Genomic DNA, 18,115 nt, shown 5'->3' with positions numbered 1-18,115 from the left:
CAGATAGTATCCACCGGCCTCACTGCTGCTCCACCCTGCCCGTGCATTCACGTGAACTTATCTAGCTAGACGATCTCATTACCTTGTCTCCAGACCGAGAGATGCTTACGTATTGAGTAACTGTGTCAAATTGTATATACACACACACATATATATGAAGTAATTATACTTGCCAACCCTATTGTTTGAAGCTGCAGGCTGCCGAATCTTTAACCCCCTATTGGGCCGGACCGGTTTAGAAGGGAAAAATTTGCGACATTTTTTCTCGCAAAAATTGGGGCAATATTTTTTTGGCGGGAGAAACGAAAACTATATTTAATATTTCTAGATTTGAAGCTTTCGTGACTGCAAGGATTCATATTCTTAGGTTTTTTCGGTAAAGTCACGTAGGTAGAAAATTTAAATTAATAAAATAAAAATAAAATAAAAATCACGACGTTTCGGAGGAAACACAAGCTTCCACCTCAAGACGGAAGCTTGTGTTGCCTCCGAAACGTCGTGATTTTTATCTTATTTTTATTTAACTTTTATTAATTTTTATTTTTTACCTACGTGACTTTACCGAAAAAACCTAAGAATATATATTTAATATATATAAAAAAATATTCTTTGATGCGTTACTTTGCTTTTGCAAAGCAGCACGAGTAGCTTCTGTGCGAGGAGAAGTGTTATTGCGTTGCCTGGATAAGAGGTGGCAGCGGCTCGGGAAGTCCTTCATCCAGCAGTGGATTGAGCATGGCTGAAGATCATATTTGAAAACTGGCATGCGGTAACAAAAATATTTAAACATAGGCAGCTACCGTTTAAATCTGCACGGCTGGCAAGTATGCGGTGTATAGCATGTTGAAGTGCACATTGCAGCACGGATATGGTGCAGATACAGAGAAAGTAATGCACATCCCCTTGATATCTATACAACACATTGCATTATTACGTCGCATCAATATTGTCAATTCCCACCATATATAATTCACATGGGATGAAACGTATACATCAATATGTGTTGCACACTTCATGTAGGTGGAGTGGGAGCTGGCGAATATGAATAGGTGGAGTGGGCGTCTCTTTGCAGTATGCCGACAGCCAAGGCTTACCCTCGGCTTGAAGGCAATTATCTTGAGGACCATCTCCACAGTGAAGAGCCCAGTGAACACCATATTGAGGATATCCATGGCGTAGTTAAACAGGAAGGTTTGGTTGTAATGCTGAAAAAACAACAACAACAAGCGGCCGTCTTCAGTGGTTTCATGCGCTCAAGTGACAGCAGCAGGGGACGAAACCCATTGAAGCTGCAAGTGCTACTGCTCCATGGCGCCGTGACGCCGGGTGATATGCGTCCGTGTACGAACTGTACACGTCTTGTGTCGTGGGGGGTTAATTGGCCGTACAACGAGATGCTGGCTAATTCAGGTGGGCGAAGGCAGAGAGAGCGTAGACAGGGGAGCATAGAGGCGCAGTACAGCGATGGATTTTTCTCTGCGCTGCCCTCCCTCTGCCGCTCACCACATAGCCCCCGCAGCCTTATGACGCATAGCGGTCAGTCATTCGAGTACTGCTTCGAGGCTCGACGCTGCTCGGCCTCTGATATTTGATGACATCAGGGAACATTTGGGGTGATGAGCGATATGGCACAACATGCACAGTGTATCACATGTATTCACACTCAAGGCACGTGCGTATATCCAAGCTGCATTGCCGGTAATCACAGGCACAGCTGTCATGTCAGGTGAGCTGGCAGCACGCCTGTGATTCAGTGCTTTGTAGGCAAGGGTTGGTGAATTAGGCAGATTTAAGAAAAAGCCCAAACAAAACAGGGTTTGCAGGTGGTTAAGAGGTGGCAATGCGGAAAACTTGAGTGTCAAATCCGTCTGTGTAGGACTTTGTAATGTGCGGGCTTTCTCTGTGTACTCTGGTTCCCACTCTGCATCTTGAATCGAATTGGCCAAAACATTCCAATGCAGGACCCTCCAAAAAAAAGAGAGTGTTTAAGACTCAGAGAGGCTTTCCGGGAGGAATAAAATAAAGGGCATATCAAGGGGGCAACCTGGTCCTCCGATTGACATCGGCAGCTCCGAGCAAAGATGTTCCCCAGCCGTGATGCTGATAGCGAACAACTAAAGGTGACAGACCCGGACCACGCATTTCTCGAGATAGACAGGCGGACAGAAAACGTGATGCAATGTCAGTGACAGATGGACATTAATCCATAGGCCAGTGATCACGTATATGACGTCTGGTGCCAATGCTGCTCTCCGGGATAACAACTGTCCTCTCCTGTGTTCAAGTGGTAGTCGCAGTTTTTTTGCCTGCAGTTTGGTAGCCACAGTCCATGGGAACGTCTTGATTCATAGTAATAATCATGATGCTAATAATTCACGTGATTGGTATTCATGCCATTCGTACAGCACAATGGCACGCATGATGGTGCTGTGTTTCACAGACCAATATAGTCTGCCAGTGGTAAGGCAATCCCGACACATAGTTGATCTCAATCCACCCATCTGGCAAATTTGTACCATGATGCTGACACACATGGCCTAGTCTTTTTTGAATGACGTCACGGGATCTTTTGACATCCACTTAGCAAGCAGACGGCACGTACTGTATGTATTTTTTGTTAAATATATCCAAAGTATTAATCAGGATGGTCGCCTGGTTCGACCCATGAACCTCTGCACCTAGCATGCTACCGCTCGGCAGTGTCACAACCCCCACTGATTGTAGACACTAAACAAAAAACTAAACACTATTTTTATTTTATCAGGTAAGGCCCACTAAGCTATATAGCTCTTTTTCAGAATCGACCCGGCCACAAATGATAGCTCAACAAAACGTGGAGGGAAAACCCGGAGGACCCGGAGAAAAATTCACACAACCACGTGGAAAACATGCAAACTCCAAATATACAGCAGCAGGCGTCAGGGTCTGGATTGAACCGACGACCTCCCGTATACCAGGCGAGGTAGTTAACATCTCGCCATGGTGGCACCCACAGTAACGAGATGTTATCCAGCCTAGGCATGAACCTAGGCTGGTTATCCCAGGCTATGAGACAAGAGTTTTAAGTTTAGATGCAAGTGTTTTTGTTTACCCAGGTGAAAACCCCCCAACGGTCCATTTGCCAGAGTGACCTGGGGTGTTTGTCTGCCAGAAAGGGGGGGGGGGGGATTGCTCTGCATTGTCCCCAGTTGAGTAATTTACGGTATGATTTTTTAATTTGACCAATATGGACACCGAATTTGAAGCATCATTGTAAAAATAGACATTAAAGTGTATCATTATCGTACTCTCGTGACATTGGCGTGCGACATCGCTGACACATGTTTAAATACAGTGATTTTATTTTGTTCTTTATGCCAGAGCAACTGACCTTGACATGAGGCTATCGTCTCGTTAGCGAAGCTTCAAACTGGAGTCAGAGAGTCTAGAACACGCACGGCTTAGGTCATAACTACACATTCGGACCTTTATGATTCCGTAAGTTGTAAGCAGTGCGCTCTGCAACTCTCTGGTTTGTTTTTGGTTTGTACCGCGTGTCGTTCGGCATGATGCCCGACGTTCCGCTCCACGTGAAGAAGCTCGCAAATACGTGGAGTGAAGCGTCGTACGTCACACGTTCCACAAAACGCGGAACAACCCAAAAAACACAAGGGAGAGCTGAGACTCATTTTCACGTGGATTAAATCATTCTTTGAGAGCTCACGTAGTCAGAGCAGTCAGGGGAGAGCGATTGATGGGAGTTAAGTGTGAACGTGTGCTTTGTGTGTGTGTTTGTGTGTCTTTGTTTTGTGTCGAGCTGTAGTGCAGCGTTTAGCACTGCTCCGCTTCAAATCCGGCGACCCGTGTTTAATTCCTGCTCGTGACCATCACAAGTGAAGATCATCTGAATTGGTTTTGGGCTTCCCCTAGGTCGACTGAACCTCAAATGAGTACATGGTGTGATTTCGATTTAAAGCTTTCGTGACTGCAGGGATTCATCTTCTTGGTTCTTTCGGTAAAGTCACGTAGAATGGAAATAATAACATTTTCACCTGAGGACGGCTACTTGCGTTGTGGCCGAAACGTCGTGAGAATTATTTTATTATGTTTCATTGTTATTTTTATTATTTTATTATTTCCATTCTACGTGACTTTACCGAAAGAACCAAGAACATGGTGTGATGTTCAAACATCTGCACTCGGGAGACGAAGATGGCCGGACGTGATGCTGGCCACCCACCCCTTTGTGTACTGTGCCGACCTTCATAGGTGCTCGCTAACAGCACCCGTCCCAAAAGTCTGTTAAGGCTAAGTGGGGGAGCGTGGGTGGGGGGGGATCTTTGCGTTTGCATAGCGCGGCTTTTGTACAGACAGGCACTGACCTGCATGCCAAGGCAGAGGGTGTTGAGCATGATCAGCACGAACATGACGTACTCGAAGGCGGTTGAGTTGACGACGTACCAGAACTTGTACTGGTACGGGTTTTTGGGGATGTATCGGCGGAAGGGCTTGGCTTTGAGGGCATACTCCACACACTGACGCTGCGCGCACACAACGCACCGATTGGTCAATCGCACCGCTGCTGCTTTGCGGAGAGGTCCATTGCTCCATTGCTCGCCGTTCCGAGTATAATGCAAGAACCAACGACAGTGCGAGGAGGAGAATTACGTTTCAAATGACAGTAAAGTATACATGTTTTTTCAAGCAGGTAAGGCCCACTGAGCTATCTAGCTCTTTATCAGAAGCGGCCTGGCTGTCACAGATGATAGCTCAATGAAGTAGCTTTTCATCATGCGGAATTATATAGCAGCCAAATACTCTAAACGCGTGTTTCTAAATGTGGAGGGAAAAACAGGAGGACCCGGATAAAAATCCGCGTGACCCCAAGGAGAACATGCAGACTCCAAATATACAGGAGGCGTTAGGATCGGGATCGAACCCACGACCTCCTGTATAACAGGCTAGGTAGTTAACATCTCGCCACCGTGGCACCCAAACTAGCAAATAAATCTCCGCACGTCACGGGTTGGTGAAAATAAAATGGAAGAGAAGCCAAGAAGTGAACAATTAAGCCTGTGTAGATCAAGAGAAACGTGCTTGGAATAACACTAATTGACAGGAAAAGGAACGCACGGATTAGAGAACATATGCAAGTCATAGACATTGTATATTGAGAGTTAAGAAAATAATGCGGGCTTGGGTAGGATATGTCACTGGAAGAAATTATTCTCAGTGGTCAAGGTTAACGACAAGAGTGGCAGCCAAAGAGGGATAACATGCCCTTGTAGGTCGTCCAGCCTGCAGATGAAGCGATAATATTAGCTCCTAATTTTCATTTCTATTTATTACATTTTGATCCATGACCTCGATGGATTTTTCTATCGCAAGACGTGGAACAGTTTTGGGAGGCCATCATCATCCAAGCCGTAGATAGATCATGGCTGATGCTGATGATGTTGAATCAAAATGAAGCACCAATCGGTGCTCCCTTCACACATCGCCTGCCGTGTCTCCACCCAGTGCCCGGACACTAACCTGGTTCTTGTCAAGCTCACAGTTTTCGTACTCCTTCTCTCCCTGTTCCTGGAAGGTGATGATGACGAAACCCACGAAGATATTCATCATGAAGAAGGCGATGATAATAATGTAGATGATGAAGAAAATGGAGATTTCTACGCGGTAGTTGTAGATGGGTCCAGAGTTCTCTGCGTTGGAGTCAATCGCCTTGTACAGCAACCTGCCCAATGCAAACGCAAAAAAAAATTAACCCGTAAAAACAAAGTTTTTCACTATAAATCCTTTATATGCGTGGCGGCTAGAGTCCTCTCGTCCTCTGGCTTGAAATGGCTGCCACCTATGGGTCAGATGATTGCCTGCCACCATTAAGCAATTGGTAATTAAATATAATTTTTTTTTTGCAAAATGTCAGCTCGATTGGATCACGGGAAGTGGGTTAAAAAACGACCGAAATATTTGCACGGTCGTAAGCGTGCAAGCAAGCAAGCAAATGAACTTAATATAAAGGATTTAAAAAAACATTGCATTCTCCTCATCATCATCACTTAATATTTAAACCTCACTGCCACCTAAGGTAGAGGACCCTCAGTGGCAGCTGTCTTTGCGTAGCACCAGGTGAACATATTACTGGCCTCCACATCGACATGAGCCTGCCGGTAGGGGGGCAACGTTGCTATGTGGCTTCCCAATGAAGCAATTTGCGAGTAAACTTTGGTGAATTTGGTGCCATGTTGCCGGCACGGAATATTAACATCCACAGTCAACCAGACGACACACATTAATCGTTAATACATCCGTAATATTAACATCCAGCCAACCAGACGACACACATTAATCGTTAATACATCCGTAATATTAACATCCAGCCAACCAGACGACACACATTAATCGTTAATACATCCGTAATATTAACCAGGGTGGCCACTAACCTCTAACCATGACCGTGAACCTCTCGGCCATGTAACTGTCCTGAATTTCCAGTGAAACACATTTTTAGTTTTTATTTCCACCGATAAATTCATCACTTTCTAATGGGTAAGCGCAACGACATTAGCACTGCGGCTTTATTTGATAAAAACACTTTTCCATTTAAAGCTTTCGTGACTGCAGGGATTCATCTTCTTGGTTCTTTTGGTAAAGTCACGTAGAAGGGAAGTAATAAAATAATAAAAATAAAACATAATAAGATAATTCTCACGACGTTTCGGCCACAACGCAAGCAGCCGTCCTCAGGTGAAGACCAGGTCTGTCGGGGAGACAGCGTCTCCACTTTGTACTCAACAGACAGCGTCTCCCCGACAGACCTGGTCTTCACCTGAGGACGGCTGCTTGCGTTTGTGGCCGAAACGTCGTGAGAATAATTTTATTATGTTTTATTTTTATTATTTGATTACTTCCCTTCTACGTGACTTTACCGAAAAAACCAAGAATAAAAAACACTTTTTTTGGGGGGCCCGGCACCAAAACACCCTCGCCACCACCGCCGCCGCCGCCGCCCTGCTGCGTCCGTCCCTTACGCGGGCCAGCCCTCAAAGGTGGAGACGGTGAAGAGGGCCATCATGCCCGTGAGGACGTTGTCGAAGTTGAAGTCGTTGTTGTGCCAGTTGCGCTCGCGGAATCATCGGCTGGTTCACGTCGCCGTCCTTGTACACGATGTACGTTCCCCTGGAAAACGAGGGCGCCTCCGGTTTAGCACGTCGCAATCGTCGGCGTGGGGGGGGGGGGGGGCAATTCGAACATCGCACTTGGTTGCATTTGGGGGATTGCTGCTCATAGGAGACACTTCAGGTGATGCATACGAATTCGTATGAATTTGGGACTTATACTTTATTCGTGGGAATGTCATCAGTGCCGTGATCTATTTCATTGTTGTACTGTACAATATTCCAATATCTACGCTCCCCTGACCAAACGTGGTGAAGTATGGTCAAGAAGCCCTCACCATCCGCATGGCGTGGGAAAGCCCTCAGCCAGACAGCCATGGATTGACACAAGGGCTGTGCATGTGAATGTTCGTATACAATCGTGGGGACTGAGATAATTAATAAATGGCCACATGTTCATGATATCCCCATGAACGAGTGTCTACAAATCTAAATCTGTTGAGTACAAAGTGGAGACCTTATTTATTTGGGTATCGCTCGTATAATTATCATAATACCGTTTACTTATTAACCCTGGAATTCCACAGAGTCCGCAGACCCTTTTTTAAAGAGGTTCCTGCTACATTGGATATTTGGCTAACGCCAATTATATTTAAAGTTTTTTTTTTTACTCTGGGAGCAATCCGGAGAACCCAGAGGAAACCCACGCAGAACAGAGGGTAAAACATCCACACTCCACATGGGAAGGCACCCGAATCAGGAATCGAACCCAGGCGCTTCTTGCTTGCGAGGCGCACGTGCTCACAACTTCGTACCACCCAGCATACCCCCCAAACAATGTCGAGGACTAATACGCGGCGTGAACACGCACAGACACACGGGATTCACAAAGCGACGCGTTGCAAAAGGCACGGTGTGGCGCGCGCAGGAACAGTGCGTACTTGCATTCCTCGGGGTTGTGCTTCGCCTCGTCCGTGCAGCTGTAGAACTTCCCCTGCGGGAGAGGAATTAAATTATCGCAGCCCGGAAAACTCACCGCGGTGTTGTCGGCAACCCTTCACACCGAAACGGCAACCCGGTTTGCGCGAACAGCGGTTCGCGCAGTGCGCTTCAGACTTTCGCTTCGTTTCGGTGAGCGCGTGATTATTTAGTTAGTGATTCGTTTGTTTCTCGAGGTAAAAGGTGCAGGTCCTCTAATTGCTTGCTGAGGCCCACTGCTGGCAGGAAGGGCCGCTACTGGAGGGAGTTCTTGAGGACTCCCCCAGAGTGTTTGGCCTACTGTTTGCACGCTGGCCAGAAATCTTAGAAGAGGTGGCAATGCCCACGCTTTCTACCACCACACGCGACCTGCCGATCGACTCGCTGGTGTAGATTCATTGACACCACTGGGTGGACAGCGGGGTTTAAGAAACTTGCACCGATATTTCAACTGTTCCGGAAGATTGAAGAGAACCGGAAATCTGTAGATTGCACATTCGGTGTGCTATCCTTGGCCACCATGGCAGCAGCCATGTAACAATTTATTTGTTTATTAAAAGACAATCACGTAAACTCTGTATATATTTGATGGTGGCTTTCCTAAGGGCCCGAGCGTGTGAACATGCTGAGCTCTCATGAATTTTGACTACGCACAAATCATCCCCACCATCACACCATCGACCACCCCCCGGACATTTCACACGCGACGTGCGATCGTGAATGTGTGGCTGCCGCTCTCGTCGGAAGAGAGATCCGCTTCGCAGCGAACACGCCGCTGCGCTCCATTTGCTCAACGCATTGTTCCATTTCGTTCACCTGGGGCGTGGACTCCCATGGGCCACAAGGCGTATTCGAGTTAACAATCGCCAATGATGCTCAGCCTTTCGTCGATCCACTGCTGGAATGTGGAAAGCCTCCCCGCGGGGCTCCATCAGCCATGCTTAGGAGAAAATGAGGGTCGCTTGGCTTGAATGTGCATAGCGCACTGCACTATAAACACAGCCACTCGAGCTTCAACTCCCGGCCGTGATTTCCTGCTGTCAGTCGAGAGTGATGTCAGAACAGGTCCTGGGCCCTCATCCCCAGATAACAGATGGGAGACCACGACACGTTAAGCAGGTGTCATAGATTGCTGCCGGAAGGGCTACATTGTGGGCAGCAGAGGGCTTTAAAAATAAATATTGTACTTTACTATGAACTCAAGTCGATGCTCCCCCATCTTCACCAACCTGCACAGACCCACGTGACAATGTATAATCAAACGGACCATTTGACTGGGACAGCTTGGGTGAGAGGAGGCCTCTGTCCCACGGTAGATTTATGAAAGTCTGTAAACTACTCTTGATTATTATCAATACCCATTACGAGAATGAGGCATTTCCTCAATACAGTAGAACCCCTCTTAACGACCACCCCTGTTAATGACTAATTGCTTAACGACGGGCCTCCATAGAGCCCAATGTGTTCACTTACCGATCCATTCGCCTGTTAACGACGGGCTTACAACGAGCACGCGACGGCCAATTTCGGCCAATCGGTGAGCTCCAAAGCGGTCTGACTAGGCCTCGGGCAATCAGCGACGTTCATTCTTGAGCGTTGGAGCATTGTTAAAATGCAATGTCTGCTGTGCTTTGAAGTGGAAACATGTCGTTAAGCGAGTGGAACCAATTACCGTCGTGAAGGGGGGTTCTACTGTATTTCCGAGATCCCTTAGCAAACAGCCCCGTGGTGGCTTAAGCGTACCTTGAAGAGCTGCACTCCAATGCAGGCAAACATGAACTGCAGCAGTGTGGTGACGATCATGATGTTGCCGATGGTCCGAATAGCCACGAACACGCACTGGACCACGTGCTGCCCGACAAATCAGCACGCACCACCAGATGCATGATGTAACACGTAGGCTTTCGCAGCCAATATTGTAATACATGGATCATTCTTTTGGGTCAGGCCATTTAAGTGATCTGGTCAAATGTGTCGTAAGACCCTTCACCACCCAACATAGTCAAACATATGTAGATGTGACACGTACAAGTGTTGCACGTGCCAATAGTTATTGGTTCAACTTATCGGTAAGTTGAAAAACGACCCTCAGCAATCAAATTCAGCGATTAGATATGCCACGTTTGGCTTCGAAACTACGTTAAGCATCTTCAGGACAAAATACAGGAAAGTCACAATAAAATCTAGGAAGATGCTCGGCTTCCTGGATTTGTCTTGAAGGTTTTTTGTTTTAACTGTTGTATCTAAGTGGTAGCTTTGGTTGTGAGAACTATTGTTCAATGTAGCGCTGAGCGGAAATAATAATAGAGCGTTAAACGCGTTGTACACAGTGAACATTTCATTTGTTCAGCTATGTCCGGTTGTGAAGGGTCTTATGACAAAATTTGACCAGATCAGCTTCAGCCAAAAACCATTATGAGCATCATTACATCTATTCATCAAAATCATCATCATATTTCAATCATCATGATACATACATAATCGTGACCAGCAGAAATACATCTGAATCATCATTAGACTCACCATCAATCGTGATAATTATTATTATAAATGTTATCATCATCAATCAACCACCATCATCATCATTAATGCATCCACCATAAATAACAATTACAACATTCATCATTATCAATACTAATAATTCAATCATCACAATCATAATAAACAAACCCATGATCAACATATACTCTTCACCACCATCATCGGCTCCATGCGAACTGCCTATGAACTCTGAGCAGCCAATTGACCATTGCTCATCATTATTACATATTGTACGTGTAATTTAATGAGGGCAACTCATATGAATTACTCATTGGACTTATGAATGAGTGAGCGGGCCAAAGGGCTCAGACGTGACAACATCATAGGCATTAATGAAAGGAGAGAGAGAGAGAGCGAGAGAGCCACGGCGTACGAGATAATGGGGCGAACATTTTACCTTGAGGCCTTTTGCTCTGTTAATGGCCCTGAGAGGCCTTAGCACTCGAAGCACGCGGAGGATCTTTACCACGGAGATTCGCGCTTGATCTACAAAGAGAAGTCGACAACAACCATCGCTCAGAGGTGGCTATTGTGCCACGTGGTGACCATGAAGGCGCGAGCGAACTGGCCGTGGGGCAGGGTAGTAATCCCTAACCTCTGTCCTGGCTACAAAAAGGCTCTAACACCTAAAGGTTGCCACCAACGGCTCATTGGAATCTGCGGATGAAATGCTCCTTAAAAATGTTGATTTGTTATTATCTTTAGATTGAAAGCTTTCGTGACTGCAGGGATTCATATTCTTAGTTCTTTCGGTAAAGTCACATAGAAGGGAAATAATAAAATAATAAAAATTAAATTATCACGACGTTTCGGCCACAATGCAAGCAGACGTCCTCAGGTGAAGAAACAGAGCTGTCGTAAAGACAGCGTCTTAATGAACACTGCTAAGTGTGGCAGCGTATTTTAAGCTGGGTGGGAGGAGGAGAGAGCCTTGTCCTGGTTTTCCCATACCGTCATCTATTTGTGGTAGCTGTTCTGAGAAAAATCTGGAAGTCTTCCTGGAACAATAAAAGTCCCCGGGTTTTTGTCAGTTGCATAATTATGCACTCCTTAAGACGATGCATTCGCATGTAGTTATTCCCTCTCACAGTGGAATATTCTTCTTCGCGTGATATGTCCTGGTGTTTGATACCCCAGAGATGACAACTATATTCTGACTTTTGGGTTGTTCAAGGTCAGGGCTGGAAAAAAAGTCAGACTCCATTCAAAGCCACGGCCATTTTGCAAGTGAATCATTATCCACAAGATGAGAACAATCCATCTCTGTGAATGCAATTCAAGTGAACTCAACTCTAAGACAGAATGATCGTTTCACTACAATGTAATATGATTTATTTCTCGAGAAAAAACCTCACCGTATCTCAAAACTTTTTCCAGGAGAGTCCAAGATTGAAAATGATGGCCAATTCCATTGTCTGAGTGGTTTGCAAGCAGGTTTTCAAAAAGGTCTGCACAGATGGGTTTATGAACCCGCATTTAGCCATGCCACCATCTCCTGGCCAACTCTCGCAGCCCAGCGGCTTTGAAAGTTGCACGAACATGTAAGCTCTACCAACCCTTGCCACAGTTCACTGTTTTATTCTTACAAATCAACAGCAACACTGAATTACCATCTCATGTATAAGTGAATGTGGTGATGCGGGTGAACGAGCGTGGTTATATTATAAATGGTACCCTGTATTCTTTTGCCTATTTTCTTTTGACATTATTGTCACATGCCACAGACAGATGATGAAATTACCCATTTCACTGATGATGGAAAATGTATATTTCTAAGTGCACCCAGGCACTCAAATTACTTAAAGCAATGTAAAACTTCTAGGCTGACTCCGCCCAATGAGTGAAGCCAATCATACTGTGTTACCTCTTCCCTTTCAGAAGCCCAAATGTGAAAATTAGCATTTTTGTATTATTTTAGACATAGGCGTACACCAGACAATAGTTGTGATAAATGTCATGTTTTTATCCCTACAATAACTTAATCTGAATTTGCATGAGTCTTTCCATGATGATGTATCATACTTTTTCTAAAGTAATATTTAAAAATGAATACATACTCTGGAATAGACTAGGCTATTCCCGCATGCCATGTAATGGTATGCCTTATTATAGTACCTATACATATGTCTTTAAGGTGGTGCAGTGTTTGTGTGTTCGGCAGGTGTGGTGGGCAGCTGGGGGCTTTGGCTTACTGAATTCCAAAGGAGACCAGAGAAACGCCAACCACGAGGAGGTCAAGGAGGTTAAAGTAGTTCCTGCAGAAGGAGCCTTTGTGGAGGAACGCACCGTAGGAGGTCATCTATTAAATAGAAACAGTCACTTGCATCAACACGACCTTGAGACGGTTAAATAACTTCTTCCAATGTAATTCATTTAACGTTGTAATACCTCTCCCGCATTACAAGCAACATATCATGGCATGCAGGAGAGAGAGAGAGAAAAAAAATCGAGCAAATGAAAAGCACAGATAAAAAATAAAATTCACAGCACTGATTTAGCCTCTCTTGAAAATAGACTTTACCTTCATGATAATAACTGGCACAGAGGCGCTACATTTACATAGAATCCCCCACTTTCCGCCACCACCAGAGTAAAAAAAATAATCACATGCAGTAATTTAACCAAAGCTGGGAGGGTGGGTGGGGGGGAGCACACAGGAGGAGAAGACATAGGTCGTGCCTGCCACGACTCTCATTTCGTTATTTTTGGTGGCAGGTCTGCACAGTGAGGTTCAGGAGGCAGTGCACGAGGGAAGACACTGGACGGAGAGCGCCAAAGTTCACGCCCAGGGCGCTCGTGTGGGTGGGGGTGGGAGAGGCTGTGTGGGAGAGGCTGTGCCCGAATTTGAGGACGCACCTCGGACACCGCCAGATTGTTTCGTAATTGCGAACGTGCGATTGCAATTGGATTAAAGTCACATTTGTATCAAGCGCAGATGCCCCATGCAAGAAAGGCACTTTCGTCGCAATTGTTATTTTGTCCATTGCAAAGCATTTTTTTTCTTTCTACGTACTATTGCGTTACGTATCTAATTGTGCAGGTGCACTGTTACAACCCGCAGCATTTCGCAATGGGGATAAACAAAAGGTTACGCCGTGGTATTTTCTCTATTTTGAGCTGTCCTTGGCATTTGTGTGCGAATGAAAAAAATTGTTCATTAAAATTCCGATGCACATCTACTCGAATTATGAGGCTTGCGCGTGGCGATACTCGGAGACTGTACGAGGCGCCTCTGAATGAATGAAGCCAATCGGTCTCTACTCGGCACTCCCAACAGATTTCACTCTTGGGCACGGGGCATGCGTACGTACGTGCGTGCGCATGTGTGCGTGCGTCTCCTCGTGGAATGCATGGACACCTCACTGTGCGTCGTGCGCACGGAATGTTGTGCTGCAGATTGAAGCGATTCATTGTGTGCTCAGGAGAATTTGGATCGATGTTGTCTGTCTGCAGCTTTCATGTGCGAGGTGTGGGCAAGGCAATTGATAGTTCACCCATAATAGAGTTTTTTTTGGGTTAGATCACTTAAATAGATAAATGTGTGATAGTTCACACTTGTTTATGAATACCTCGACTGGGGTATGTGTGCGAGTTCACATGCCACTGTGGCGATTAACTCAGACCATCAGCTCTCTTGGATGAATAAAATGGTACAACTATGTGAGACGTCAGCGAATGTTTGTCTTTTAGATTGACTCAGCCATGCCATAGAAAGGTGGCATTGCCACTTATGGTTCAGGAATAATAATAATAATAACAAGATATACGCTCTTTTGAGCAGAACATCTTTTTCTCAAATGTCACATCCCACTTGCTTGCCTCGTAGCCCTCCGATGTGTTTTCGGGTCCGGAACTAACGGGTAAGCAAGTGGAGTGTGGACTTTGGCGTGACTCATATACCCGACATTTCGTTCCCTGTGGCTGGGAGATTCTTCGGGCAAGTTTCTTCAGCGCACCAGAAAAACGTCGGAGAGCCGTACGGCAGAATCGCAATAACCTACGGAGATTTTTTATCATCTGACACGCTTTTGTGTGTGTGTGTGTATTTTAGATTGATAAACTTGGTGGATATATTGCAGAAATTCCTACTTCTTTACAAAATCAAATAATAAACATTTCGCTGAGCAACACACAGCATGAATCATTAAATTATTTGCATAATTATCAAACACTTGTCCTGACACAATGTATTGTAAGTTGAAACCCATGCCCTGCAAACATTCAAAGGAACTCCAAACAAAAGCACTAAAAACCTTGTGTTCATAACAGAATACATTCAGTTTGAAACAAACGCCGTCATAAATGTAAAAGTGACAATTTGGAGCCAGCTGCAAACTTTTTGTTTTTTCATTGGTTCAATGTGGTCAGGTCAAGCGTATTTGTTATATTTGGATGTCAAAGGAATGCCAAAGTAAAAGTAATATTGAAGGGCAGTGCACTGGCAAGTCTTGCAGAAACACAAAGATGAAAATGATTTATCACAGTAGTAGCTATCAGAGACAACCTCACAAGTGAAATACGTGACAAGCCAATGATGTAAAAAAAAGCCATCGCCTGCACCATTCGTATATGATGTTTTTTTTCCCCAACATTGCAATGCAGTGTTTGTTAATGATGCAGGTGGCTTTGGAATTTGCGAATTTAAAGTAGTGCAATAGATGTATTTGGTACGAAAAATGTGCCACATTAAAAAAAAATGAACTCCGTTGACCAATTTATTGTGATCTGGTCTTCGGGTAGCCAATAGGAATCGCGAGTATTTAATTTTTAACTGAATATTTTCAGTGTTAATATTCAACACAAGCTTCACTAGGCGGGGGGGGGGGAGGATGGCCACTACTGCCACCCAAGATCGTGGGTATATTACACGGGAGAGAGAGAGAGAGATATTCATATTCTTAGGTTTTTTCGGTAAAGTCATGTAGGTAAAAACATTAAAATTAATAAAAGTAAAATAAAAATCACGACGTTTCGGAGGCTTGTGTTGCCTCCGAAACGTCGTGATTTTTATTTTACTTTTATTAATTTAAATGTTTTTACCTACGTGACTTTACCGAAAATTTTTATGTTTTTACCTACGTGACTTTACCGAAAAAACCTAAGAATATGAGAGAGAGTCTTCTGAAGAACGCGGGTAGGTAGGGGGGGTCACACGAATTGGCACGGCACACCCACAGCAGCGAGGATGCCTAAGTGGCCACCACACTCTGCTTTACCTTCAGCACGATCTCAAACGTAAAAATACCAGTGAAGACATAATCTGCATAGCCTAGGATCTGCAAGGCAAGGACAGCATCATCACCCTTGTTACAGCGACTACTTTGGCCGGGCACGACACGCAGGGAACATGATTACCTTCAGGAGGATCTCAACAGTGAAGATGGCTGTGAAAGCATAGTCAAAGTAACCGAGAATCTGCAAGGGCGGAACATCGAAGGGATAAAAACAGGGTGAGCAGAACATTCCTGTGGCTTATCAAGAACCACCACACACGTGCAGAGCAGCTTGCAAGCAAACAACCACTGAGAAGTTAAATATGGCAGTGTCCCTCTTACTGGCAACCCTATTATTCGTCACGATTGTTATCCGGGGCGAGTCAACACGCAAAATTTCGTATTATACGTGGGACAGATTGCTCCAAACGTATCTGTGGATATTTCCCGGATAAGTACGTGTGTGTGTGTGTGTCTGTCTGTGTGTGTCTGTGTGTGTGTGTGTCTGTGTGTGTGTGTGGGGAGCGATAGTGTAGCGGTTAGCGCGCTGCGCTATGAACCTGGCGACCCGAGTTCGATTCCCGCTCACGGCCAACACCAGTGACGATTATCTGAACCGTAAACATCGCCACTGGGGAAACAAAGGCGGTCGGGCGTGGTGTGGTGCTGGCCACCCACCCCCTCTTGTACCGTTCCGGCCTTCATAATTACTCGCTAACACACTTGCCCCTACAGTCTGTTAAGGCTAGCCAGCACTGCTGAGAACCGGGGGTTCGAATGCAAACTGCCGCCAGTGATTGCACAAGATTCTGTGGAGCGATTTGATGGGAAATAGTAGAAAATCACCACTGTCATGCATGCCAATCCACTGTCTGCATGAATACGAGGAGGGTTGTTTTGTGGACAAGAGGATCGGTAAAGTGCCGCCTCCCATATCACCCCACGGATCATGGGAGTCTCACTCCTGAACACATTGTAAATGCTCCAGTAGAGCTCTCAATTGCCAGTGTTTCAGTGACCACGATACGCTTTAAAACTGGTTTATTGGGTAGTCATAATAACACAATTTTAGACGGGGAATAGATTATAGTTACATTTTAACTGATATTTAAAACCATTAGCGCAAGATAATATGGTAAAAGGGCGATTGCCACTTATTTACTCGATTACCAATTTATTTCAGACTCCCCGGCGTGCACAGCGGCGCATCATGGGGCTTACGCTGCCTCGGACTCGTGCCCCGAATCCTTCCCAACCCTTCACCCAAAATCCCAGCGATCCCACCGTGGAATGCGCTGGGACGCCGTGCCCACCGGCGGGCGTCTGCCTCTGGGTCGGGCGCACACAATAGAACGAGACAATAAACACCCGGCAGCATTTCCAATCGGCCGTGGCCTTCACTGGCACGCTAAGGCAAAGGTGCAGCGCTGAAATTCCCTGCTCGTGCCGCTCGCTGCCGGAAGACAGCCTCCACTGGAGGAAGCTCTGGAGAGCCCCTCCAGAGGATAACTTTGGCCTAACTCTTCAACGCTTTGCTGGAAAATCTTGGAAGAGGTGGCGGTATCCACACCACACGCGACAAGCCCATCGACTAACTTTGGTGTGCCCATTTATACTGCTGGGTGGACAGAGGTGGCGGGACTTTCAAGATTTGCCGGTGTGCAAACGGTCACACACCACGGCAGCGTCCACGACCCAACTCAGGACTTCTCTGCCAGTGCACTAAATACGGAATAGAGTGAGCTCCAGAGGTCGCAACAGGGTACCCGATACCCGTACCCTACCCGATACCCGGCTACCCGTACCCGGCCAGGTACGGGTACGGATACGCGTTTGCGACCCTGGTGTGGCCGGGTACGGGTACGGGTAGGCCGTGAGTCACTGGTGAGTAACTGTTTGTCACTCATTTCGGGTAGGGTACGGGTACGGGTAGAGTACGGGTACCCATTTGCGACCCTGGTGTGGCCGAGGTACGGTTAAGGAATCAAAACCCGTTTGCGACCTCTGGTGAGCTCACATTTGTTGGCCGTGGTAGGGCATAGCCGGGCCATACGTTAGGGTCAGACCAATGCAACATAACAATATGCAAGCCTTGGGTGTGTCGTATCAATTGCGGCAGCTATCACAGCTTGAAGGATGTTATTTAACGGGTAAAAGACGGACACATCTGCTGTCACCAGTAATCAAGAGTCCTCGAATCTGATGCAGGGGTAACATGTGGTTTTGGACCATGTACCCTGGCCACCTGGTACCCCAGTCAAGCAGGCTGGGGCTGCGTTGCGT

General features: G+C 45.9%; 1 protein-coding gene across 1 annotated transcript in view; it reads right to left on the bottom strand.

The window, feature by feature from the left end:
• Positions 1 to 18,115, bottom strand: part of LOC133342645 (voltage-dependent L-type calcium channel subunit alpha-1D-like) — a 223,582-nt gene that overhangs the window by 48,832 nt on the left and 156,635 nt on the right. Inside the window, 10 exon segments of the mRNA XM_061551929.1 lie at positions 1,095 to 1,205; positions 4,362 to 4,520; positions 5,515 to 5,716; positions 7,014 to 7,111; positions 7,113 to 7,161; positions 8,042 to 8,094; positions 9,822 to 9,929; positions 11,017 to 11,099; positions 12,792 to 12,918; positions 15,836 to 15,895. Of these exon segments, the coding sequence (XP_061407913.1) occupies positions 1,095 to 1,205; positions 4,362 to 4,520; positions 5,515 to 5,716; positions 7,014 to 7,111; positions 7,113 to 7,161; positions 8,042 to 8,094; positions 9,822 to 9,929; positions 11,017 to 11,099; positions 12,792 to 12,918; positions 15,836 to 15,895 (1,050 nt within the window).

This window comes from Lethenteron reissneri, chromosome 15 (genome assembly GCF_015708825.2).
Source record: "Lethenteron reissneri isolate LAM-NWPU_2019-01 chromosome 15, ASM1570882v1, whole genome shotgun sequence".
NCBI classification, from domain to species: Eukaryota; Metazoa; Chordata; class Hyperoartia; order Petromyzontiformes; family Petromyzontidae; genus Lethenteron; species Lethenteron reissneri.
The sequence above is the reverse complement of the archived record's forward strand: the minus strand, read 5'-3'. Positions and strand labels throughout refer to the sequence as shown.